At 42.3% G+C, this 27,088-nt stretch overlaps 1 protein-coding gene across 6 annotated transcripts in view; it reads right to left on the bottom strand.

The window, feature by feature from the left end:
- Window positions 1-4,729: 4,729 nt before the first annotated feature.
- SHROOM4 (shroom family member 4) overlaps window positions 4,730-27,088 on the bottom strand; it is a 207,674-nt gene continuing 185,315 nt past the window's right edge. For 4 of the 6 annotated variants that reach the window (XM_081222330.1, XM_081222329.1, XM_081222332.1 and 1 more), the window contains 5 exons: window positions 18,238-19,041; window positions 14,559-14,708; window positions 13,501-13,681; window positions 9,719-9,988; window positions 4,731-8,808 (listed from right to left, as the gene is read on the bottom strand). In XM_081222330.1, the coding sequence (XP_081078456.1) occupies window positions 8,539-8,808; window positions 9,719-9,988; window positions 13,501-13,681; window positions 14,559-14,708; window positions 18,238-19,041 (1,675 nt within the window). In that variant the 3' untranslated portion in view covers window positions 4,731-8,538. Of the gene's footprint in view, window positions 8,809-9,718; window positions 9,989-13,500; window positions 13,682-14,558; window positions 14,709-18,237; window positions 19,042-27,088 lie in introns of all 6 variants that reach the window. The other 2 variants (XM_081222328.1, XM_081222333.1) reach the window with 2 other exon arrangements.

Raw genomic sequence — 27,088 nt, 5'->3', positions numbered from 1 at the left:
TAGTCATGTATGAGACTTCTAAACAGTAGCTATTTAAGCTTAGCCAAAATAAGAGATTTCTCTCAATTAGAAGTTATCATTTATTGTATCTACTAATGGGTTTGGTCTGCTATTTTACCTTTCTCAAACTAAAAAATGTGGACAAATCAGGGAACAGATGATTTTTTCCAGCACTTTGACTTATTCACATTTAACCTAATGCATTTTCAAGTTGGAAAGATTTGTCACTCATGGCCTTTCCCCAAATTATTTCCTCTGTAAAAAATATGACCAACTCAGCACCCAAAGAAGTGAGTTCCATTAATTATATCCTTTTTAGATGGAAAATCAGTAGCTGAGAGGAAAATGGCAATTCAAACCATGTTGTTTCACTCAGTTAGCAGCAGTGAGCAAATCCAGGATGAAGGGACATATTTAAGAAACTTAGTTTACAAACAGAGCATGGTCTTTTAAGATTTACATTGCCCAGTAGCAGGGAGGCTTTTGCCAGAACGCTTTAGCCTGTGGCTATGTTTGAACCATGCACAAAATGGGCATTAGTTCCATGTGATATAAGTTAGTTGTCTTTATTAATAGTGGAATTCAACCTTTCTGTCTAAACCATCTTTAAATCCAGCTTCTTCAGGGACAGGGGTTTGCCATCCTTTTGCTAGGCATTTTTTAAAAATCCCATTACAAATTCCATTCAGTCAGAAAATAAGAATATCACTGCTAAAAATTAACATAAAATATTTTAGTTATTACAGTAGCAAAGAGAGTCATGAATTTAATCTATTGCTAATAGCTGTGGAATCAAGGAAAAGTCTGTTTTGTCTTGCTCTACTAGGGTAAAAAATGATTATGTGTGTATATTTCTATATATAAAGCATTATGTAATTGTCTCATTAGGATGAAAGCCTCATGAAGGTGGACAATTTGCCTGTTTTGTTCACTTCTGAATCTCTACTTAGTAAAGTGTTTAAAAGTCACAGAGATATTGTAAGGATTAAATGAGAGTTTTTGTTTAAAATTGTATATCTAGCTAGAAAAAAATAGTGGCACATATGTAAAAGTGCCTAACCTAGGGTAGGGAACTCAATGACATTTAAGTTGACACCAAATCTAAAGAGAAAGTTTGAGGAGAAGTAGAAGATTTCCCTAAGCCATCCTCAAATTGGAGCCCAAGTAGTCCACAGGCAAAATAATTCTTTCTCTACTGCTCTGAATGGGGTATGTTCTTAGAAATATAGGTGGTCATCTTGCAGGCAGCTTACAGATGGCATTGTTCCCATCAGATGGTAGCATTGAGCCTGCCAGAAAATTCTACTTACCATGAAGACCTCCTTAGTCTGAAACATTTTCTCTGCAAGTCCGAGGAAATCTTGACCTGGTTCACAGAGCAGGATGGGTGAGGAAGGGAACCACCTTTTACTGAGGACCTACTACATGCCTAGCTTTACCAAGGATCTCATTTGTTCCCTACCTTAGCTTTATAACAACCATTAGTATTCATTGAGTACTTACTGTATGCTAGGCACTATTCTAAGCACTTTACACGGATTAACTCAATAAATATTCATACTAACCCAAGGAGGTGTAAGTATTTTTGTTACCTCCAATGGACAGAAGAGGATACCCACACAGAGAAGTTTAATATGCTCACAGTCACACAACTTGTAAGTGGTGGAGACAGTATTCAAAACCAGGTAGTGTGGGTTCCAGTGTCTAGGCTTTAAACTGCCTCCTTAGAGAAGGATTATTATCCTCATTATCACAGGGAGCTTAAAGCTCCATAAATGAAGTGACTTCCCCAGGTCACCCTAACAGAGCTGTCTGATTCCAAAGCTGGGGGTGCTTTACTTTTCCTCATATGGTTTTGCTTCAATTTTACCTCAATAAAAATAATAAATTTAGCAGCTAACCTTTATTGAATGCTTACTGTATGGCAGGCATTATTTTAGGTGCTTCATGTGGATTATTTAATCTTCATAACACTTTGAGGTAGTGCTTTTTATTAGCCCCCTTTTAGAGATGAAGCTTGAGAGGGGTCAAGTAACTTGTATAGGTGACATAGTAAGTTGGTGGACTCAGGATCTAAAACCTGATTTATTTGCCTAAAGAGTTGAAGTCCTTATCTACTCTACCATACTCCTTGCCTAGAAAGATTGCCCTCTTCCCCAGTAGGTCCCATCCCTATTATTCCTGCTGAAGTCATGAGATAGAGCTGAGACCACTCTTACTCCTTGTGTTGCTGGGTCTGCCAAGTCTGCAAGGGGAAGGATGTAATGACAAGCTCCCTCCCCAAACACAAATGGTGTGAATATTGTATCTTTCAGGCTCAGGCATGAACTACATGCTTACCATCAATTCAGATTTTGGTCCATAGGAATGAGACTGACAGAAATAGGTCAAAGTGTTTTTCTTTTTTAAAAAAGCACTTTTATTGAGAAATAATTCATATACCATACAGCTCACTCATTTAAAGTGTACAATTCAATGGTTTATGGTATATTCACAGAGTTGGGCAACCTTGATGACAATCTAATTTTAGAATATTTTCATCACCCCAAAAAGAAACCCCATGCCCATTAGCAATCATTTTTACCAGACCACCAGCCTTTGGCAACCACTAATCTGCCTTCTGCCTCTGTAGATTTGCCTATTTTAGACATTTCATATAAATGGAATCATACAACATGTGATCTTTTGTGACTGGCTTCTTTCACTTAGCATAACATTTTCAAGGTTCATCCATGTTGTGGCAGGTATCAGTACCTCATTCCTTTTTATGGCTGAATAATATCCCAACAAAGTTTGTTTATCCCTTCCTCAGCTGATGGACATTTAGGTTGTTTCTACTTTATGGCTGTTATGAATAACGCAGCTTTGAACATTTGGGTACATGTTTTTGTTTGAATGCCTGTTTTCAATTCTCTTGGCTATATGCCTAGGAGTGGTATTGCTAAGTCATATGGAGACTCTATGTTTAGCATTTAAAGAAACTGCCAAATTGTTTTCCAATATTGCCACATCATTTTACATTTTACCCACCAGCAATGTACGTGTTTCAATTTCTCCATATCCTTACCAACACTTGTTATTGTTTGCCTTTTCTATTATAGCCATCATAGTCAGTATGAACTGGTATCTCATTGTGGTTTTGATTTGTATTTCCTTAGTGTTGAGTATTTTTCCCCATGCTTATTGGTCCTTTGCATATATTCTTCAGAGAAACGTGTATTCTGATAAAAAGAAAAAGTCTTTGCCCATTTTTAACTGGTTATTTTTTCATTGTAAGAGTTCTTTATGTGTTCTGAATAAAAGCCCAATATTAGATACTTTTCCAATTATGTGGATTGTCTTTTCACTTTATTGATGGTATTGTTTGAAGCACAAAAGTTTAAAGTTTTGATGTATTCCAATTTATTGATATTTTTGTCACTTGTGCTTTTGGAGTTCTACTGAAGTAATCATTGCCTAACCCAATGTCAGGAAGATTTATTCCTATGTTTTCTTCTAAGAATTTTGTAATTTTAATGCTTACATTTAGCTTTATAATCCATTTCAATTTAATTTTGTTGTGTGGTGTAAGGAATAGATCCAACTTCATTCTTTTCCATTTGGATACCCAGTTGTCCCTGCATCATCTGTTGACAGACTATTCTTTCTCCATTTTATTGTCTTGGCACCATTATTGAAAATTAAGTGACCATAAATATGAGGGTTTATTACTGTACTCTCAATGTTATTCCATTTATTTATATGTCTATCCTTGTACATATACTGTCTTGATTACTGTAGCTCTGTAGTGAGATTTGATTTTGAAATTAAGTGTGAGTCCTCCAATTACGTTATTTTTAAAGATTGTTTTGACTATTCTGGGTCCCTTGCAATTCCATATGAATTTTAGGTTTGACTTTTCCATTTATGCGAAGAAACCAGCTGGGATTCTCATAAGGATTGCACTGACTCTGTGGGTCAATTGGGGAGTATTGTGATCTAAACAATATTAACTCTTCCAATCGATGAACATAGAGTGCCTTTATTTAGATTTTAAAAATTTTCTTTCAATAATGTTTTTAGTTTTCAGTATAAAATTCTTATACTTCTTTTGTTGAATGTATTCCTAAGTATTTTATTCTTTTTGATGCTACTATAAATGAAATTGTTTTCAGATTGTTCATTGCTAGTGTATAAAAACAGAAGTGATTTCATATATCAGCCTTGTATCCTGAGACCTTGCTAAACTCATTTAGGCAGGTAGCTGTGAGCAATATGAGAAGAGCAAGAATGTGTCTGGGTTGGAAAAGAATGAATTAAGTAAATCAGGACTCGAATGATGGTTACTATGTACTGAGCCTGTTTGTGATAAGCTGGTGCTTCTCAACTTTTAATATGCACGTGAATCTCCTGGGAGCCTAGTTAAAATGCAGACTATTATCATTGGGTTTTGAGTGGAGCCTGGGATTCTGCCTTTCTAACAAACAACCTCTTAGTATATATAGCTGGTGGCTATCATTTATTATTTTTAAGCCACAACAGTCTTGTAAGAAAGATACATATTATTGTTTCCATTTTACAGATAAGAAAATGAACTCAGAAGTTGAGCAAATAAGCCAGATTCATAGAATAAGAAGTAAGTTGCAGAATCAGGATTCGAACACAGTTCACTCCAATACCCAAACTGGGCTCTTTCTACTGTACTGCACTGGATATCTGGAATAGGAGGAGATCAGTTGGGATATCAGTAATGTATGGATGGGGGGGGCAAGTAAGATTTTCAGGGTCAGAGGAGCTGCCTGGAGTGTATTTGGGTCTAAATCTTGAGGTTATCTTGGAAAGCTGATCAGTGACTAAGAGTAAAGGTGTGAGACTGAACTATCAGGTAGAAGTCAGATGATACTAGTAGAGAGAACTCAAGATTGGAGGAGGTATAGAAAGTGGCTCACCTCTGATCAGGATAGACTCCAGAACTGGACTCTGTATACTGCTGAGGTCTACACTTGAGATCATGCCTACTGTTGACTCTTCCTGAATTCTCAGTTATTGTACTGGGAATAATGAATGGTGTAGCATCAATGCTATCCCTGAGGGGCCAGCGTAAGGGTTTAGGGATGTGGGTAAGGCTGTGATCATACGGTTACCTATGAAGGACTATGGATAGGTGACCAAATTCCTTTCCAATACTTTTCAGCAGAATATTAGGGAATTTCCATGACCTTAGTCAAAACACGTGAGATAATTTTTTTTTGTCCTTAGCACCTTTTATTGAAGTATGACCCTTGATGACAATCTGGCAGGCATATCAATGTCAGCCAAGAAGGGAGTGGTGGAGGACACAAATGCAGAAACAATAAATTCAGAAAAATAATAGCTTCACATGGGATAGATGACCCCCCCCCAACATTTGTACAACAAACACTGGTTCTTTCTCTATAGAAATTGCCCCCTGCCCCACCCCCCTCTAAAGACCTACTAATCTTCAAAGAATACAATATGCTGTTACAGAAATATTATTGGCATAGACAACTCCTTTGGCAAAGACAGAGGGAGACATCAAGCTCCAGACAGGAGAAAGTGGCCAGAAATGTGCCCAGCTTCCTCCATTTGGGGCCTGCTACTGGCAGAGCAGCACCTTTAGGGAGGCTGAGGTTAAGGCTGTGGCTCCGGTGCCCCTTGGCAGCATTTTGGCACATGAGGTGAAATGGAAAACAGAACCTGAACCTGGCCTTGAAAGAGGCTTTTCATCTTTCCACCCTCTCCGTTCCTCAGCTTCCAGTCTCTCACTTTCTAGGGCTTTTTTTTTTCAGTGTCTCTGTCCTTTCTCTTGGCTTCCCCTTGAGCATTTACTGCTCTACCCTGGCTGAGTCTGCAGCTGGTGGGACTCAAGGAGACTCAATTACCCAGAGCCCCTTACACTGATTCCTCTCTAAATTTCAACCACTGTGCTTACACATTAACCACTGTGGCCTGTACGGGGAAATCCCTTGCCCTGCCTTCCAAACTGCTACTCCCCGGCAGGCCTTGGTGGAGGGCTGAGCACAGGAAATGAGAACGGGCAAGAGATATTGCATCTCAAGTAATACCGGCGGCTTTGCAGTGCTATCACTCATGATGGGCCTGCCACGTCAGCACTGTGGGGCATCTGTGCCTGTCTGGTAGTTCACCTTTGTCTGCCGAGCTTCACTGCTCAATATAGTATTAAGTGCTTTGGAAACTGTCCCTCCGTGTGAAAATGAGCATTCTTGTACTCTGATCCCAACTTTAGAATAATTGGACGTGGGATAAGGGACACAAATAACAAAGTCAATAGTACTTTTAGTCTGATAAACTTAAGATACCATCATTCTAATGCTGACTAGAAAAGCCCAGGCCATGGTCATGGTGTCCAGGTAAGTGGCCACTTTTTTCCCTGGGCTATATTCCCAAAAAGCTGTTCTGACAACAACAACAAAAAATATTAGAATGTTGGGCTACATTGGCCTCATCCTCCCCAATAGAGGACATCTCCGCCTGCTCACTGTTTAAGAGCCTGTTTACAAAAAAAAAAAAAAAAAAGATGGCAACCACAGCCTCTATTCAAAGCATTCCCCCATCTCATGCAACCTTGGCTTAGGTAAACCTAGCCCTCTATAAGCCATCAGCCTTCCTGAATAGAGTAGAATCCTCCACTTGATGGGAGAATGGCAGGTTGACATTTTAACAGTGGTTCTGACAGCAGCAGTGTACTAAGAGCATACTCAGGGCACCCCTCCCCACAGGACACCCCGCTGGCCAAGATTTTTCCATTGTTTTCAAATACAATGAAGAGGAAAGGGAAGCTAGCAACCAGTATTTGTAGCAGCAGCAAAGTTCCTTGGCAAATTCTTTGGTTGAATGAGGCACCCCTGCTGCTACAGTTAACCTCCAAGGACCCTGAGGAACTGAGCAGTAACTAGAAGCGATGCCAATGCCGGGTTGGCTGCACAGGGCTGTGCAATACCAAGCATGGGCCCCAGTTAGCAAGGAACAGAAGACTGAGCTGCGTAACAGGGCAGCATTTGGCCACAACTCCCTTCCTGCCATCACCCACCTGAGGGCTTTTCCAAGATAGAAACTGGCTACCGGTGGCCACAGCAGCAGCATTCATTATTTGTGTGCCTAAGATCCCGGCTGGATTATAACTTGCTCTGGCGGGCTGGCCCTGGCTGGAGCTTCCAGCTACCATGAATTTCGGTTCCTCGAGCCAGGCCACAGGATAAGAAAATGATTAGATAGCGGAGCTCTTCCTGAGCTCACCTGTACACCTTCCTTAGCTTGGAAATGGTAGAGAAATGGGTGAACCTTTGTCCCTTTCAGATTTCTTTGGTTTCAAGAAAAAATAAGAAGCAGTTGAAGCCTGTTGGGGAACTCTAAGCTCATGGTCATCCAGACTTCAAGGGAAGTATATGGCCAGGCCACAGTGGGGAAACTCTGAGTTCGAAGTGAGAACTCCTTCCTTAGACACTTGTCAGCTATGGTGGGAAGAATTCAAGGCCTTGGCACTTGCTTACCTAGCCATGGTGAATTCAGGCTGATCTGCAGAAAATGCTTTCCTTCTGGGCTAACTTTTCCCTCTCCAACTCCCCTCTTCTTACCTTATTAGTTAAAAAAGAAAAAAAGCCATCAAGACATAAAAATAAATAAAATCAAAAGGCCATTTAAAATATAACAACAACCCCCTCCCCCCAATAATAAAACATGTATCCAGAAGTCAGCTTTAGTAGAGCTATTCATGGCCCATAGGGTGAAGCCCTTAGGGTAGGCACCTGTAACTCCCAGCAGTGAAAAGGCACGAGGAAACAGGAAGTGGGAGGCCAAAGTCTTAGGACAGGAGGAGGGCCACACTAGCTGGGGCTGAAGGTAGGCCTCCTCCCCCTCAGCTAGATAATGGGGAAGGCAGGGGTAGAGCCAGTTTGTTTAAGCATAGCTCCTTCTAGCAGGGCATCAGGTGATTCCCAACCTCTGCTCACATTCTGTTAAATGTCATTTCTCCTTCTGTGCTTCCTACTGCAAAGCTGGGGTGAGGCCCTGAAGCTGGTGGTAGGTGAATGCCCTCAAGACAGCCAGATCTCTGTGGGAAATGGCTGGGCCATGAGCCCTGGGGAAGAGTGGAGCTGCACAGGCAACTTCTCTCTGAGACTTCGAAGGCTGATGATGGTGTGGGGGCGGGGGGCTGAGTACATGATGTTCCTGGTGTCCTAGTACAAAGGATAATGAGGGCACTTTGTTGGTCCTGTGTGTGGTGAATGCTTGGCCGTGCCAACTGTGCGAAGGAGAGTGTGGTTGTATGATCACACTTTGCTGCGGCTCCTGCTTCTTGCTTCTACTCCCTTGGGTAGAAGCTTGGGGCCTCCCCAGGTCCTCTTAGCTGGTTGGGAACACTGCTAGGTTAAGGGGCAGTGAGAGACGTCCAGGGTAGAGAATATGGAACAAACTGCTAACTAACTGTTACCTACTTGCTAACAAAGTGCTAACAAGGATTGAAAGCGCTTCCCATTATGGCGGGGCAGGGATGGTGCAGGCAGTCTGCTGGTGGAATTAGAAATTACTGGGCCCCAGGAGTAGGCTCTCCCTGAGACATTTGAGTTGCTCTTCCCCGAGCTTGATCTTCTCTTCCAGCTCTCGCTGTTCAATGATGAGAGCAGATTTCATCTTCACAAAGTGCTGGTAATCTTGGAGCTGGTCCTGAGGCAGATAGCGGGAGACCATACCAAACACCAGCTTCTCCCGGCGCTCCATGTGCTCCTTCAGCTCCTTGGCATCTGCCAACTGCCCTGTCAGCTGCTGCTTCTTCTCTATCAGCACCAACTGGGGAAGCAGAAGACCAATAAGGGCTATCCCAATGACCAGTCATCTGCCCGACCCAGTGCTCCACCAGTGACGCTCCCACAAAGCCACTAGCCCCTCTGCTCAGAGATCAGTCCTAGATTTCTTGCCCTGAAGTCCACCTTCATGCAAAAGACTTTCTTTTCTGTAGCAAGGGGAGGATAAACATGACAGCCATTCTGGATGGGGGATGAGCAATCACCTCTTTCTATCTCTAAACTGTTGTTAATCTGTGGACCACCACTGGGATTGGGGTGGGGGAAGGCTCTGACAAAGCCAGCTTGTACACCTTCCATCTGGTAAAAAAAAAAAAAAAAACCATCGCTGTGACGATGCTTTCAAAACAGTGTGTGTCTCTGTATGAGTGTGTGTGTGTGTATATGTATCCATGTGTGTATGCACAAGCATATGTGCCTTTCACTGTGGGTTCAAATTTGTATCCAAGAACCACTTGGATAGAAAAAGGTAATGCCATTTGGGTTTAGGAATTACGCAGTGTCCCAACCTATGAAATTGACAGACTCCCAATCCCAACTACTTGCTACTATTACTACTACTACTACTGGCAGCTAGCAATGATTTAGTGTTCACCTTGTTCCAGGCTCTGTTTTAAGTCATTAACATGGATTATCCAATTCAAGTTTCACAACCCCATGAGGTAGGTAGTATGTTTACCCTATTTTTGAAGGGATGGAGACAGTGAGGTTAAGTGAATTGCCCACAATCATACAGTTACTTAGTGGTAAAGCCAGAATTTCCACTTAAAAGCCAATGCCCACACTCTTCACACTATGCTCTGCTGCCTCCAGACTAGCCAAACTTGAAAGAGGGATCCCTGGGAAGAAGCAGATGGCACTTCCCTCCATGCACACCCTGGAGACCTCAACCCTACCTTCTCCTGGTTGGCCTCTGAATCGATGCTGTTGAGAGCATTTTCCACACGGGCCAGTCGACCAGAGAGTGACAGCAACAGGTTGACTACTTTGTCCAGGTCCCCAATAAACAAACGGTATTTTTCAAACTCATTGGATTTGCAGACGGCTTTTAGGTTGGTCTCCACCTCCTCCCCAAGGGCAGAATTGGCAGTGATGTCCTCCAGCAATCCTCGCTGGGCCTCCTGCAGGACAGAAAGTTTTCTGCCAATGCTTTCGATGAGCTGAATCTAGGAGAAATAAACAGGAGAAGCAAAGGATGAGCATGGGGACTGACAGAAACGGATCTGTCCCTGGAACCGCTGTTTTGAGATCTAAATAACCGAAGGCGGGCTCTACCCTAGTCACTGCAAACAAAGGAAACCTGAGCAAGTCACGAGCAATTCCAGCTTTCTGGACGGGCACCTTCTTTCCCATCTCTTCAGATCTGCTAGCAATCTCTGGCACCACCAAACTTCGTGGCATTAGATGAGTGGTACCCATTGGCTAGTTCTCGTTTGCCACATGTAACTTACTAAAGACTTGCTGAGGCTATTTAATAAACAGGAATGCTTGTGAGAGCGTAGGTAAGAAAAGCACTGCCATCAAGTGTTTGCCTATTACTTCATTCATTCTCCTTCAATCCCTTTCAGTACCTCTGATGTTGATGACACTGTGCTAGATCTTCCCCCACTCAGCTTGGCTCTTGAGGCCTTTTGGATAAAAGTGTGAGTCCTGGAGTCATAATGACTAGGTTTGACTGCTAGCTCTGCCACTTCCTAGCTGTGTGACCTTAGGTGAATTTCTGTATGAAGTTTTGCTTTCTTTATCTGCAGAATGGGGTAACTGCAGTACCTACTTCACTGAATTGTAATAAGGGTTCAGTGAGATAATGCATGCCAAGGGTTTAGCACAGACTAAGTGCTCAATAAAAGCAGCTGCTATGATTATGATTCAGTCTGGCCTCACCCTACCATTCTAATCTCATTCCTCAGAACCTCTGAGGATTAGCCCCCTCATGCTGTGTCCACAACACTCATTCTTATATTCCTGATTTGCTTATGCCAGCTCTTTATCTCTTCCTTCACTTTGGCTATTCCCATTCTTTCTTCAGAGCCCAGCTTTGCTCCTACCCTCCCTGCCGGAAGCCCCTGCCCCCATAACTCCTCTCTCAATGATCTTTTTCTTTTCTAAACTCTCCAGTCTTTTAGAATGAGAACCCTTGAGTGTAATTTGAGGTTGTTCAGTTTCTGTTTCCTGTGTGTGCATCTGATCCCTCTCCTACTACTGATTGTAAGTTTCTCAAGGGAAGGACTGCTTGTGTCTTCTGATTTGTCTCCCCTATAGGTGTAACCAGTTGTGGGACTGCACTCACAGGAAGGTAGTGTGGTAGAGTGGAGTTTTAGAGTCAGAGATGCCTGGATTCCAATTCCACCTCCTCCAAACTGTGTGACCTTGGGCAAGATACCCATTCCCACTGAGACTTCTGTTTCCTCATCTGTAAATTGGAGAAGTGCCCTCCACCAACCTTCTCCATTGTTGTGAGGGTTAGATGTGATCACAGGAGTAAAGTACTTAGTATTGTGCCTGGCACATTAAGTGCTCAATATATGTTTATTGATGCTGTTACTACTACTACTACTACTACTACTACTACTACTATTACTACTACTACTACTACTACTACCACCACCACCACCACCACCACCACCACCACCTGGCACTCTGAGCTAATGGATACCTGTCTACCTGCAAGGTCCTGACAAGAATAGACCTGTCCCAGATTGCTCCCACCCTTTGCAGTCAGTATTGCATTATGGTCAGTGGCATGGACTCTAGTGCCAGGCTATCTGGGTTTGAACCCCATCTCTGCCACAAAGTAATGGTGTAAACTTGAGCAAGTTACTCAACCTCTCTGTGCCTCAATGTCACCATCTAAAAGATGGGGTAAAAATATTACTTACCTCATAGTGTTGTTATGAGAATGAAATGAGTTAATATATACTACATGCTTAGAATAGTGTCTTCTATATAGGAAGTATGCTTCAGTGTTTTATTACTATTCCTGCTCAGGCACTCTGGGAGCATAAGCTTGTAGTTATGTAGAGTATGTTCTTTTCTCGTCCTTTATCTAGAGATGTCCAAGGTGACAAAGGACAAGAGAGCCTGCTCTGGGTCTGGGCCAGGTGTCATAATTCAGAACTGGTCAGAAGTCAGGAGCTCACCATGATCTTAGTGTAAAGTGTAATAGGTTTACATTTAGGGAAATTTCCAAAACCCACTGGAAATTAAGGATCAATGATATGAATGAGGCAACACAATTAGATGCCAAGAAGCTCCCAGTTATACCCGCACCCTCTGCTTTCCCAAACAAAACTCAGTGCCAGGGACAAGGGAGGGCTGGGGGCCAAATGATCAACTTGGAAAATCACCTACCTTCCCCCAGCTCTTAGGTCCCATAGATCTGGAAGTAAGAAAGTGGACAGAGCCCTTTGTTTCTCAGCACTTGGGCTTTATAACCTGAACTTCAACTCTGGGGAAAGAGTAGTGGATAGAGCTGTGGAGTCATCACAGACCCAGCTAGAGCTGAGTGGCTTTTCTGGGATATTACAAATTGGTGACCTTCCTCACCTATTTTCCTCAGAGACAAAAACTGTCTTAGCCCACCCACAATCACTTCAAGTCACTATCTGCTGTTCTGTGCTTTGCCATTTCTGATCATGTCTCTCTTCTCCTCATCAGACGTTTATTAGGTTTGCTCCTAATAAAAAAAAATCCTGGGTGAGCCAGGAGCAGCCCTGTCATACTTAGGAAACATGGAATCCAAGGAAGCAGGCACCTGGATCAATAAAACTTTGATGCCACCATGCTTCCTATTCTTTCCCTGACATTTTGCTTCAGATTGGAAAGTGGTGGGGGTCTCTTGCAAATGGCCTTGAGCTTTTGTACAGGTCATGTCCTGAATAAGAAATATGGGCAGAAGAGCAATTTGCATTGAGTTTAGATGTCTACAAAGTGGTAAATTGGGCCTTTGAGGTTGCCATGGAAACCCTATTTGCTTATGAAATAAAAGGGGTAAGTGCAGGGAGGGCAAAGTGATTCCAGGAATTTGATTAGAAACCCAGGCTAGTGGTACTTAGAGGAAGAAAGGGGAGGCTTCAGAACAACATCATCTCCATTTATCTATTTTAGTACTTTTAAGAGAAGATTGACTATCCTTGCAAATAAATATTAAAGTTGACTGGCCTATAATTTTTCCTTTTCTTTCTTGGCCAGTCTGCTCTCTCTTTGAAAGTTACACAGAATAAAATCAATGGCTGCCATTGGCTAGAGCTTACTGGCAAAGACTCTGATGTGCCTTGGGTAGCGAGTTACTTACAAGGCTGGCTTATTTCAGAGTAGAAAGTCAGACAGTCTTGACTTTGAGTCCTGGATCAACACTTAGTCTGTAACCCTGGGCAATCTGGTCCTCTCAACTGGTAAAAGGAAGACAGTAATGTCTATCTTATAGAGTTGGTTTTAGGATCTGAGAGACACTGGGATGATGATGATGATGATGATTACCATACTATTATTACTATAATTGACTGGATCAAAAAGAGACTGCAGTTACACTTGTGAGAAACCCAGACAGGCTGTTTGATTTCCATACTGAAAATACAGGAATGTACCAAGATATTCTGGATTGTGTAGAGGGCAGGTCAACCTCCAGACACACTCGAGCTAAATGCAGTAAATCTCTAAGGCATGCCAAAAACTTCACCTTTTTTTGAGCCAGTTCGTGGTCAATTTCCTCCTCTCCCAGGCCAATCTCTGCCATCTCGGGTTGGTCTTTCAACTTGTTCAGCAGCTCTGCTTTGGCCACGGAAATATTGTAATAAGCTGAATAAGAGGTAGGGATCCCTGGGGCACCTTGAGGAGGTGAGAAGTGCTGAAACTCTTGTCTGTGGAAACAAAAAAATGACCATTTGAGCACCTCTGTTGACAGCCTGCTGACCTTTCCGCTCCTTAATTTCCTCATTTATAAAGTGGGACCCCGCTTCACCAAGGAGTTATAAAATAAGGAAATAATGGACGGGGAGGTACTGTTCAAACATAAACAGGCCATGTGAAGGCTCTCTAGAAACCAAGTCAAGGCCAACTTTAAGAACTTAGAAGGCTATTTCTACATCCCTGACTTCCACAGCTGGGGGGGCTTCTTTAGAGGTCAATGGGTTTGGTCATTAACACCCCAATAAAATCCAGAAAAAACTAGCAGGCCCCTAAAGTTCCAGGCTTCTGATCATCAGTGATTCCCCTTGGTTCAGGGTCCCAGTATATGGATCCCGTGGGAGGGGCTAGGTGGTAGGGACATGTCTGAGACCTTAGCTATTTGTCCTCTAAGGCTGTTGGGCTCCAGCCTATCCATCCTGGATGCCAGCCCAACGTGGCTCTATCTAGTCCGCTTGCTTATAAAGGCACCCCTGGCTCTCCTGGACACACTCATCATTTTCACCTTTCCTGGTGGTGCCCCTCCTGCTTGAAATAACCCCTCCACTGCATCTCTCCCACAGCAAAGAGGTCACCCATGACCTCAGCAGTGGTCACCGTGTTGGAGGATGAGTTTAGCACCCCTGCCAGAGACTTTTCACGGCCCACCACATCTCTCATGAGCTCTTCTGAGATTGCCTGAGGTGGGGCAGGCCTTTGGCCTGAGAAGGGATAACACCTCTCAACTTCTGGCATATCCCCAATGGTCCCAGCCTCCTCCATGGTTGCAGAATGAAATGGGGGGAAATGGAACCAGTGGTGCCCAGGGGCTTGACAAGTGTAACAGCAGACCCTGTTGTCTTGGGTTCACTGAAGCCTGCGGGGTTGAGGTGCTGCTTCTCGGAGCCCCAGCCCATGAAAGAGAACTGCTCCTCAGGAAAGAAGTAGCTCTGGCTCCATGCTGGCTTAGGTTTGGACTCTTCTGCCATCAAAGCTTCTGGTCTGATGTGAGGAAAGACATGAAATGCTTCAATGTTAGGGTTCAGTGATGGAGGGGCAAATAATTCCGCCTATGTTTTATAAGAGGGGGAAACCCACCCCCCACTATGTTCTTGTTGCCTACCAGCCATCCCTACCCTCCACCTGTCTGTGTCACTGCCCCTTCACTAACCTCTAGCTGTTTGAAAGGAAAAATAGGAGAAACTCATTAGTCATTTTTGCAGCTATTTGCAGCTCTTAGATAAAGGTCAAAAATAATGGGTAAAAGGCTCCACAGCTATTTACTGATTCATGCTATGCTGTCTCCTAATTCATCACACAAAAGAAATTTGGGCATGCCAATATTGCTCATCCTAGGTATTCATTTTACATGTAGGTTTTTAAGCTGATAGCACTGATAAAAGAGCACCACTAGCTAACATTCACATAGTGCTTACTATACCCAGGAGCTGTCCTAAGATATATGTGTGTGTGTGTGTGTGTGTGTGTGTGTGTGTGTACATATAGACATAAAATGTAATGCTCATGACAACCATTTTATGGATAAGGAACATGAGGCACTGAGAGGTAAAGTGACTTTCCCGGGATCACGACAGTAAATGGCAGACCCGTGATTTAGACCTAGGTGACCTAACTCCAGAATCTGTGCTTTTAGCCACTATACTATACTGCCAAAGGGTCAACTTGACATCACATAAAACCCTGCACGTAAGGAATTTTCTGGTTGGACTGTATCTATGTTAGCAGAGAAGAGAGAACCTTCTGGAGGAAATATAAATGTATGAATTTAGGGAATTCCTACCTATAAGAAAAATATTTAGGGGCATCTGTGCGAGTTGAAAGTTAGAAAGTACTGAAAGAAGGCACAGAATTTTTTTTTAAAAAAAGGATGTGGCTATCTGTCAATTATATCTCAATAAAACTGGAGAAAAATTTTGAAAAAGGATGTGCTAATTAGAGACTCAGTTCCCTAGCAGACAAGGCCCTGTACTATATTATAGTGTATCATATCAGGCACTGTGTTCTAGGGCTCCTTTCCTCATACTCTCCATTAATAGGGCAGAGGTTATAGGAGATCTATGAGAACATAATTTGACCTTGATAATGAACTTTGTTGCAAACATAAGATTCCTTCTCCAGAGCACTGAGAGAAAATGCATAGAGTCCATAAGACAAACTATACCTGTAATTAAGTCAGAGTTATCAGATTTAACGAATGCTCAATAATTCCACTCACCTGCTTCTACATGTATCCTGACATTTTGTAACTAAAGAGTATGTGGGTTACAGAGAGACTCTAGTTTAACGTGGCTGAAATAAGGATGTCTTTTTTTTTTTTTTGCATTTGAGTTTCAAAATATTACACATCTACTTGCCCTTAACACTACTTTCCCTTACAAAACCTTAAAGACACTTCCTGCTGGGTAGAACCCTGTGCTCTCTGAGGGTCTGGAATAGGATCTTCTTGAGGAGCCCAGAGATCCTGGGGTGATGTAGTTGGCTACCTGTGATCTTCTGCAACTTAATTTATATCCCTGTGCCTCACTCTTCTCATCTAAAAACTGTAGGAAACTAATGGTATCTATTTCATAGGCTTGTTGTGAAGATTAAATCAGTCAATACACAAATGTGCTTAGAACAATACTTGGCACATAGTAAAGAGGCAAAAAATATTAGCTATGTCGGGAATGATGTTTCTCCTTACATCTCCATCACTCAAAGAAGCATCTATAATTGATTTTTTGCAGCCACAAGCCAGGCTTGTGTGCAAACAAATGTTTCCCCTTGCATCCCATAGTCATTAAGAAAAAAAAAAATCTGTGGAACAAGTTACAAGATCTCTAGTAATAGCAATTTCCTTCTCTCTGGACAAGGTGCCAAGATGAATGGAGGTACATAAAGGAGGAAGGACTAGGAGGCTGAAAGGGGTAAGCCTGGGGCCTGTAACTACTACCTCTGGTACACATTGCCTTCCAGGGGACAGGAGGTCTAAGTAAAGGCCTGGCTACTGCAGGAACCAGATCTCCCTGAGAGAGGCTGCCTAGGATGGCAAAAGAAGCATGGAATTTGGAGTAAGATCTGGCTTTGGGCCTTTTCTGTGTAATTCTGAGTTAGGTAGTCCCTTATTTTACTCAGCTTTAGTTTCCGCATCTGTCAAATGGGAATAATAATGGCCCATAGGGCCATTGGGAGAATTCAATGAAATAATAGATATACAATGACTAGCAGTGTCTGAAACATATCAAATGCTTAATACATGATCATTCATTCATTTATTCATTCTTCAGAAATATTAAGTGCCTACTATGTGCTAGGTTGCCCTCTCTTCTCTCTGCTGTGATTGATAGGTAACAATCCACAGTCACTTTCCACAAATGTTTTCTAATTACAATAAGAATACTTCCCAGGTAGATGGGCAGCTTGAGAAGCAGCCACTAGGGATCTGACAAATTCTCATAGTGTCTGGGAGCCAGGCCCTGTAAGTGCTGTGCCTGTGGCACCTTAGGCTGGAAAACTTGTCAACTAGCTCCAGATAGCCAAGTAATGGATTTGTCCATCAGTAAAAGACACAATAACAAGGTACTTCTAATAGCAACAAGTCTCAGGCAAGTTCCTTCTGTAAAGGTATTTAAAGAAAGCAGTAAAAGGATAGACACCTGCCCCTCATCACCATCCCCAGCAGAGAGTTGGTGGAGCTCTCTGCAGGAGGATTGGCAGAGCCGAAAGCCAAAGCTCTTTTGTTTTGGAGCAAAGAGGACAACCACACATTGTGGGGCACGCCAATGAGCATTGGCAGAGTGAAAGGAACAGTTCTGTGGCCAGAGTACACTCCTTCTTTGGCCTCTCCGCCCAGACAGCTGACCCTCTCAACTACCACTTTTGGTACTACCATTTGCCCACTGAAGCAAATGCAAAGAGGCAGAGGAAACAAGCGTGGGGGTGATGGAGAAAGTGGAAGATGAAAAGAATGCCTTTGGCTGTTGTAAGGAATGGTCACGGCATAAAGCATCCAACCCCAGGAACGCCTTTGATGCTGGGGGTGGGGGAAGAGTTTAGAAGCTCAGACAGGTCCTAGAGCAGAGGCAGGTCAGGTTGTGAGCTGGCCTCTTGTTCTAGAGAGCAAGCAGCAGAAAAGGCAGTAAAGGACCTGAGCCAGGCTTCTGGAAAAGGCCACAAGGCAATAAGGGTTTAATGCCTTATTGCTCAGGGGCCAGAAACTGATGCATACCTTAAAGACGAACTAGAAAAAAATAAATATAGTACCTTGATAGTGATATTCAGGGATAAGAACATCAATGACATTTACTGAGTACCTACTATGTGCTAAGTATGGGGCTATGCCTTTTACGTGGATTATCCTCATATTCACAACAACCATGTATCATCATGCCCATTTTCCAGGTGAGAAAACTGAGGCTGGAAATAGTTTAATTGACCAGCCCAAGGTCACACAGCTGGCAAATGGTGAAGGTGGAATTCAAACTCATGCTGCCACCTCTTCAGGGACCTAACGTCTTTCATAAGCACTTACTTGGGGGAATCAGTGGTCTCCTGCTCTGATGTTCTCCAAAGCCCACCAATGCCATAATAGCAAGGGGGCAGAGCCTTCTCAGCTTGAGATCCCAAATGGCCCCTTACTGGAGGCAGGAAATTGCTGGAATGGAGAGCAAAGGACTCTTGCTCTGCTGGAAGGCTTTGTGAGCCCTGCCTTGAAGCCTCCAGGTGGCCAAAGCCCAGCGGTTGGGGCTGCTCCAGGACCTCCTCAGGATTGAGGGCACTGGAACCAGTGGTTTCTGAACTGAAATACTGGGGTGGCAGCTCTTCCTCCTCCCCCTCCTCCTCCTCCACCCCCTCTTCCTCTTCTTCCTCTTCCTCCTCCTCTTCCTCCTCCTCTTGCTGCTGCTTTTGCTGCTTCTGCTGCTGTTGCTGCTGCTGCTGGGCTGCACGAAATAGCCTGTACTTCTCCCAGTTGGGAGGAGGAGGGCGAGGAGGAGGAAAGGCCTTCTTCCTGGCACCCAGAGGATCTGGCTGGATCTCATCAACTTTGGTAAAGGGCTCCTTCCTATGCTGCCCCCAGGCCCGGGAGCTCTGAGGATCCAAGCTGATGTGGCTCTCTGAGAAGGCCCGGCTGCGCAGTGGGCGGGGCACGGAGGCTAGGGAGCTCTCCTCTTCATAAACGGAGGTTTCCTCTGGTTTTTTTGAGGAGTGCTTGAAGTCTCCAAGGAGGTCAAGAGAAGAGATTGCTCGGTAGCTTGACAAGTCCAGTGCTGGGTTCTCAAAGCAAGGATGGAAGGGGGTTGCCCATGAAAAGCTAGCCTTGGAATGAGCCATTTCCCTGCAAAACAGCAGATAAAGGTTGTACAAAGCAAGCACGTTGCAGATGGTCCCATAATTTTGGATAACATCATTTATATAAAATTTAAAACGGCCACAAAACAATATAATATAGGTAGTAAGTGTAGTAATAATAATATATGATATATAATACTGATAGCTAACACTTACTGAGTGCATACTAAGTGCCAGACACTGTTTTAAGTGCTTTCCATGTCTTAACTTATTTAATGCTCACAATAACCCTAGGAAGTAGCTATTATTATTGTCCTGATTTTAAAGCTGGGGAAACTGAGGCATGGGCAGGTTAAGCCATTGCTCAGGGTCATAAAGCTGGTAAGTGGCAGAGCTAGGATTTGAACATGGAGAGTCTAGCTCCAAAGTCTGGATATACACAGCACCCCACTCAAATGTGCTGTGTTCTGGGGCTTGCAAGTGTGGTTATCCTGCTACATCTGTTGTTTTTGTTTTGTTTTTAATTATGAAACATTTCAAATGTTTAAAAACATACAGAGATCATTATAATAAATATTCATGTTCCCACCTACTGCCCACAATTAGCACATTTTAATACTTTACCATCTATGCTTCATGAATTTTTAAAATAATAATATCCTTTGTTTCACTCCCCACTTCTATTCCCCTGCTGCCTCTCTACATGCAAGCTATATCATGAATTTGGCATGTATACTTTCTGTCCATGTTCTTATACTGGTACCAAAAAACATCGAGCAGGCCATTCACAAATATCTGCTCTTTTGGATTTAAAACATATCTTTCTGATGCAATTCCAATCAGAATTCTCACCAGGACTTTTAACTATAGAATTTTTGTGTTAACTTGCAAACTAAAGCAGGATATGGTAGTCCCCATTTGTCCGCTGTTTCATTTTCCAAGGTTTCAGCTACATGTAGTCAACCACAGTCCAAAAAATAGTAAATGGAAAATTCCCAAAATAAACAATTCATAAGTTTTAAAGTGCACACTATTCTGAGTAGTGTGATGAAATCTCCCGCCGTCCTGCTCCATCCTGCCCAGGAACTTAAATCATCCCTTTGTCCAGAGGATCCCACCCATTAGTCACTTAGTAGCTGTCTAGGTTATCAGATGGACTGTCACAGTGTCACAGTGCTTGTGTTCAAGTAACCTTTATTTTACTTAATAATGGCCCCAAGGCCTAAGAGTAGAGATGCTGGCAATTTAGATCTGCCAAAGAGAAGCCGTAAAGTGCTTCCTTTAAGTGAAAAGGTGAACGTTCTTGACTTAGTAAGGAAAGGGAAAAAATCATATGCTGAGGTTGCTAAGATCTATGGTAAGAACGAATCTTGTATCCATCAAATCATGAAGAAGGAAAAAGAAATTCGTGCCTGCTGTCATACCTCAAACTGCAAAAGTTACAGCCAGAGTGCATGATATGGGCTTAGGTAAGATGGAAAGGCATTAAATTTGTGGATGGAAGACATGAACAGAAAGCATGTTCCTACTGACAGCAACGTGTTGCACCAGAAAACATGGAGCCTATACAAAGACTTCAGCAAGGGATCCCCTGAAACAAGTGACTTCAGCCATTTACTGCAAGTAAGAGATGGTTACAAAGATTTAGGAATAGGTTTGGACTGAACAACAGGAAAGTTACTGGAAAGGCTGCATCTGTCAATGAAGAAGCCACTGCCACGTTTCTGGCAGAGTTGAGGAAGTTGATCAAGGAGAGAGACAGAATTCATATAACTTTTATTACAGTATATTGTTATAATGTTCTATTATTAGTTATTACTGTTAATCTCTTACTCTACCTAATTCACAAATTAAACTTTATCATCAGTATGTATGTATTTAAAAGAAACATAGTATATATAGGGTTCAGTACTATCTGTGGTTTCAGGCATCCACTGAGGGTCTTGGAATATATCTCCCACAGATACATGGAGACTACTACTGTATAATAAAAAACATATTTTGCTACAGAAGAAATGGGGGATAAGTAAGGCATAAAGCATAATATAAAGCAATTATAATTAAAACGGTTTTACTGACTAATAGAACATAATTGAAAGTCCAGAAACCTATCAAACTATTTATAAAAATGTCATATATAATTCACCTTCCATAACAAGAAGATAAAGATTATTTAATAGATATTTTTGAGACAATTGCAGAGCAGTGTTATTTGGAGCCGCACCATATATTATATACCAAAATAAATTTCAGATTCAAGAGTTAAGGGTGTGTGTGTGTGTGTGTGTGTGTGTGTGTGTGTATAAAATTTTAATGTGTTATATGTGTATATATGTATATATATATATATTATATAGTTATAAGAAAAAACTATCAGAAAACTTTAAAACTATGACTTGTGAGGTGAAATAAGACTCTCATCTCATAAGTAATAGAAAAGTATATGCAAGGAAAACAAGTCCAGGTTTATTTAAATATGTATAAAAAGTTAAACTTCTGTATAATAAAGAGGGACCAAAGCAAAGGACATCTCTTTAATCTCTGAGTTTAAAGAGTTAAGCCCTCTAAGCCAGAAGATCTGGTTTCCTGCTGTAGTCTGTGAGCAATCAGCATCATGCTAAGTACTGCCTAGTGACAGGAAATTCCAGCAGTTCAATTAAATCATCAGACAGAATATCCATTCAGTAGTCACGTTGAAGACTGAGAATATTTCCTCAAAAAATCATAATACACATAATGGTGGCCCAGGTCAGATAGAATGGAAAGCAAAATCTCCTTCATTCCCCTCATCTGCAGTCCCCATCCTGGCTAGCTCATCCCTCATGTAGATCAGAAATTCATAGCCACACATCCCCATTCTCTTCTCATTTGGACCTTAGCCCACCTATAGCTCCTTAAGATTATAATAATCCCTTGTGTACAAACTGTTCCACCTGGCATTTCCTCCCTCAGGAAACAAACAAACAAGGTGGTGAGTGGGAAGTAATAGGATGATAAATGCTATCAGGCAGAGAGGCCTTTCCTGACCACCTTATCTAAAGTAGAGACAACTGATCCTTAATTATCATTTTTCTATTTTGCCTTTCTCAGAGCATACACCCCCACAAGGGCAGAGATCTTGTGTGTCTCATTCATCTGGTACCTACTGCCTGGCACATAGTAGGCATTCAATGAATACTTAATAACTGAGCTAATTCCCAAAAAACCCCCAAGGACCATGATACTCATATCATAAAAAAAGTTGAATTAAAGGCAAAAAGCAATAAACAAGACAAAGAAGGGCACTATAATATTAATGATTAGAAATCACAATTAAGATCTAATTACCCTGAATCTTTATGTACCAAATAACGTAGCATCAAAATTCATAAAGCAAATATGTAGAAAATGCAAAGGTAGAAAAAGCAGAAACAAAATATAAGACTTTTTCAGCTGATGACAATACTGTATCTAGTCACAATAACACTAGAAATTAATAGCAAAATGAAAAACAAATACTTCTAGCACACAGAAAATAAAAGGGAGAAAATATCCCCCGCTCTAGTCAAAGAGGAGATCTAATCTAAAATTGTAGACTACCTAGAAAATACCAACAATGAAAATATCAGAAGCAAGAGGATGTGGTTGATTAAAGCAATGATTAAAGGAAAATTGATAGTCTTAAGTACTTATATTAATACATAAAAACAAATTAACATAAATGAATTATGCTTTCAACAAAAGAAGTTAAGAGCCACAAAAATAGACCTAAGCAAAGCAGAAATAAAACTAATGGCAGAAATTAATACACTAGAAAACAAATGATAGAACTAATAACTAAAGCCAAACCTTTCTTCAAAAGAAAATATAAAACCATGAAACAGATAAACCTTTTGCTAATTTAATTAAAAACCCTAAATGCGCAAAATTAGAAATGGAGAAATAACCACAGTTACAAAGTAAATGAAAAGAGTAAGAGAACACTTTGCTCTACTCTATGAAAACAGATTTGAAAACTTAGTTTTCTAGGAAGACATAATTACCAAAACGAATTGCAGAAGAACGAAAATATCTAAACCACCAGTTATCATAGGAAAAAAATTTGATAAATTTGACCAAAAAAACAGCACACTCCCATGATCTTGTGCTAATTCTACCAACCTTCAAGGAACAGACAACCTCAGTGCTATTTACGCTTTCTAGATTCTGGAATCTAGAGACTAGTGGGAGAAGAAAAGAATCCTGCATAACATCAATACCAAAACCCAGCAACTAGAACATACATAAAGGAAGACCAGAGACCATTCTCATTGAGGAATACTAATGCAAAACTCACTGTTTTTTGCATTTAAAAACATAAATATTAGAACATTAGTAGATATAAGTAATGTATTAATAAACTACCAACACATATTAAAGGTGAATGCTCAAAACAATTCTTTCTGAGAAGGGTGCATGATCCAAAAAGTTGGAAACCATTGGTCTGAGGCAGTTGTTCCTAATCGAAGTGGCTCTTAATTGGAATTACCTGAAGATGCTCTTTAAAATCCAAATTCCTCGGCTCCACTTCTATCAATAGAAATTGAGATTTAGTACCTCTGTGGTGGAGCCCAGGAATCTACATTTTAAACAATTTCCCAAAGGGATTCTAATACCAGTGGTTCAGGGATCATACTATGGAAACAAAGGTCCAGGGTGAAAAAGATGGGAGTGTTGTGGTTTGGAGGTAGAGGTTTGGGGATAGAGTTATTTGTTCCAGTTAGGTTGGTTTCCAATCTGTACAGTATGTGTCCCACCCCTCAGCACACACATTCCTACCTTCTGTCCTTGCCTCTCCTGTTCTTCCCCACCTTCATCTCTAATCTAGATCTTATGAGATGCAGGTGGTGAAAGCAACGTCTCCAAAGGCTCAAGTTGGGCCAATGTCCTGCAGCTGTGGTGAGAAAAACCCTGCTCCATGATAGTCATCAAATTCAGCACTCTTTCCTTGCCAGGGCACAGGAAAAGCAACAGAGCAGAACACAAAGAACACAGTGTTAGAAAGACTTGGGTCTGAATTTCAGTAAAATTTAAAAATCTGCCTCCAGAACCCAAAAGCTGCATGACCTTGAGGAAAGTATTTAATCTACCTCAGTTTCAGTAAAATATCTATCTTAACAAAGCTGCTGTGAGGATTAACCATATAAAATAAAAGGGACCTAGCAATGATGCTGGGTACATGGAAAATTGATTAATAAATGACAGAACTATGCTTATTATTAGAGTGAAGTCCTTACTCAGGGCCACTGCATATGGTTGTGCAAACTGTGCAGTGTACAGCCTTCACTGCTGTATGCTTCAGCCCTGCTCCTTGTTCCCATCAAGGGAGTTGAACTGCACTGTCCCCTGGTTAATGTTCAGCCCTGCTTAATAGCCAAGAAACCAAGAGGCCTGGGGTCCCAGCTCAGCTACATGGCTGCCGGGCCAGGAGGCCCTAGATAACCAAGGATTTTAATCCTAGGCTCATTCACTCACTCTTCTCATCTACTAAAAGGGAGAGAGAATAAAAGGCAAGTTTCGGCTTAAAAGCAGTGTGACGATCAACAAGACTAGATATTCTATGTTGTCTTGTTTAGGTATGAATCACTTATGTCAGCGTTACAGAATTTACCTCTAAGTAGCCAACTCCAGAACCAGTTGGAAGAAAAGAGCACACCCTTCTAGGGACATCTGGTGCACCAATTTATGGCACTGTGACACCACCCTGAGGCGCTAGGCTCTAGCAAGGCAACCTGGAAATTGCTATTCTCTGCATCAATCCTAATTTCAAAAGCACTGCTCTCCCACCGACACAGCTTGTGTAAGGGCAGCCTGAACCTTGCAGAGTCATTTACATCAGGGGAGCAGAACTAGGCAAGACTCCAGAAAAGGGGAAGGACTGCCCTCGATGGGACCAGCTGGGCCAATGTGTGTACAAGTCATCCAAGCTGTCATTCAGTATTACACTGTGCAAGGTGACCAGATCTCAGGGGAGCAAAACCCGTAGCCCTTGCTTTCCAGGCACTAATAGCTGAAGCAGACTGGTGAATGGGAGGCTTCCATTGAAGTGTGTCAGGCTCAAGCCAAGGATATTGGTCTCTAGAGGCCCTAGTTTCAAAGGGCTCAAGCCACCTATATGCAGAGAAATCTAAATCTACAACTCTTCTTTGGGGTGAAGTAAGGATTCTTCCCTAGAGTGGAGGATAAGGAGCTAAATTAAGGGAAAAGAACTATGGTTTCTTACTTCTTACTTACTATGTGTCACACAATGTTGTAGGCACTTTCATGTAGGTATTTCTATTAATCTTCACACCAGCTCATTGAAGTAATTACCATTAGTGCCAGTTTGCAGGTGAGGATCCTGAGGCTTAGAGAGGGTCATTAATTTTCCCAGCTATTAAGAAGTAGTAATGTCCAGACTGAAACTTGCCTTATCTGGCTCCAAGGGAAATCCCACTGAAGCAAGGACTTCTGAGTTAAGGCAAAAGGTACTTGCACTACATTCATCCCCAAGGTGTTCTCAAAGACTTTAGCTCCTTGCTGAAGAGAGGGGAGGAAGCATGAAAGCTAAGTCTGAGAAAGGGCTTTGTTGACACCAGCAAGGGGCCTACATCTCAAAAACAAAAGCAAATCGTGTGCCAAGTCCTGGGCTGTTCTTCTCTTTTCCTCTTGGCACAGGTCGCCTGTTCTTCTGATGAATAGATTTTCCCCTTTTGTTACTATCTTTTTTTTGGGGGGGGGGAGGGGCTCATAGTAATTGAAAATGCAAACCAGTATTTTCAGAGACTGAAAAGTCTCCTCCCGCCTCTTCCTTAGGCCTTTTGAAGTTTTCTTGTTCGGAATTTTTATTTTTAACCTCACCACAATAGCTTGGCATTCCAGGATCTCAGCAGCAAGAGTGCACAGTCCCAGCCCCTCTCCCCTTCCCCTTTCCTGGGCAGCCAAAAGATAAGACTGCTCCAAGAGAAACAGCCACTCCCAGCTTATTGCTGAAGGAAATATTTACAAGATCCAGGAAGTGAGATACAAGGAGGCTACAAAGGGAGGGGAGAAGGGCCCAGAGAGCTTGTTGTTGCCACCCTTCTCCGCCTCTGGGGCCACAGAACTTCAAGCAAGGAACAATTAGTCTGGCAACAGCAAATACAAGTGGCAGGACTCACTCTGAGCCTTCTACAGCCCCCAGGAGCCTGCTGCAAAGTGTCCTTTGAAGAGATCAGAGAAGTCCTTGCTATATTGGGGCTGTTCTGGGTGAAGCTTAGATTCCTCTTTCCAATGACTCCAACTTGGAGTTTCCAAGAAGGTCTTCCCATTACTCCTCTGAACCCTACATAGTGTCACAGACATGGTGCTAAGGGATGGTAATGACCACTCTTGTTTACTCAGAGTCCACCATGTGTCAGGCACAGCACTGGACAGTTAACAGACTCCATCTCGTTTCAGCCTGAAGACAATCTTCTAGCCTGAGTATTCTCTTGCCCATGTTAGAAATGAGACTCATGGAGGTTAAACAACTGAGGGAACATCAAGAGAATAAGCAGCCAGGAGAAGTTACAACTAAGGTCCATCTGACTCCAATGCCCACGCTTTTGCCAGCACAACATGCTGCCTCTTCAGCATTCTCATAACCTTCTCAAGAGATTTAATAAAAGACATTTTAGGGGCACGTGACACATTGTGGAGGGGCCTGGAGGGTTTGATATCCATGAGAACAATTTAATGGAGGATCAGGCTGGCCGAGGTTATTGAGGCTCTATTCTCTAATAGGCAGTGGTTCTGAAACTTGAACATGCATCAGACTCACCTGGAAGGCTTATTAAAACATAGTTGGCTTAGTCCTACCCCCAGAATTTCTAATTTGGTAGGTCTGGGGCAGAGTGGAGAATTTTTATTTCTAACAATTCCCAGGATGATGATGGTATTGCTGGTCCCAGATCACACTTTGAGATCCACTGCTCTAAACAGTCATTATCTACCAGGTTCCCAACTCACCAGGGTATCTTAAGAGGTATAAAGCCATTAAAAAAAACCTCTCAAGGAGTCCCCTGGTGGCACAGTGGTTAAGAATCCGCCTGCCAATGCAGGGGACACGGGTTCGA

Source organism: Mesoplodon bidens, assembly GCF_964165515.1.
Source record: "Mesoplodon bidens genome assembly, chromosome: X".
In the NCBI taxonomy this organism is placed as follows: domain Eukaryota; kingdom Metazoa; phylum Chordata; class Mammalia; order Artiodactyla; family Ziphiidae; genus Mesoplodon; species Mesoplodon bidens.
This window is presented reverse-complemented; position numbering and strand designations above follow the sequence as displayed.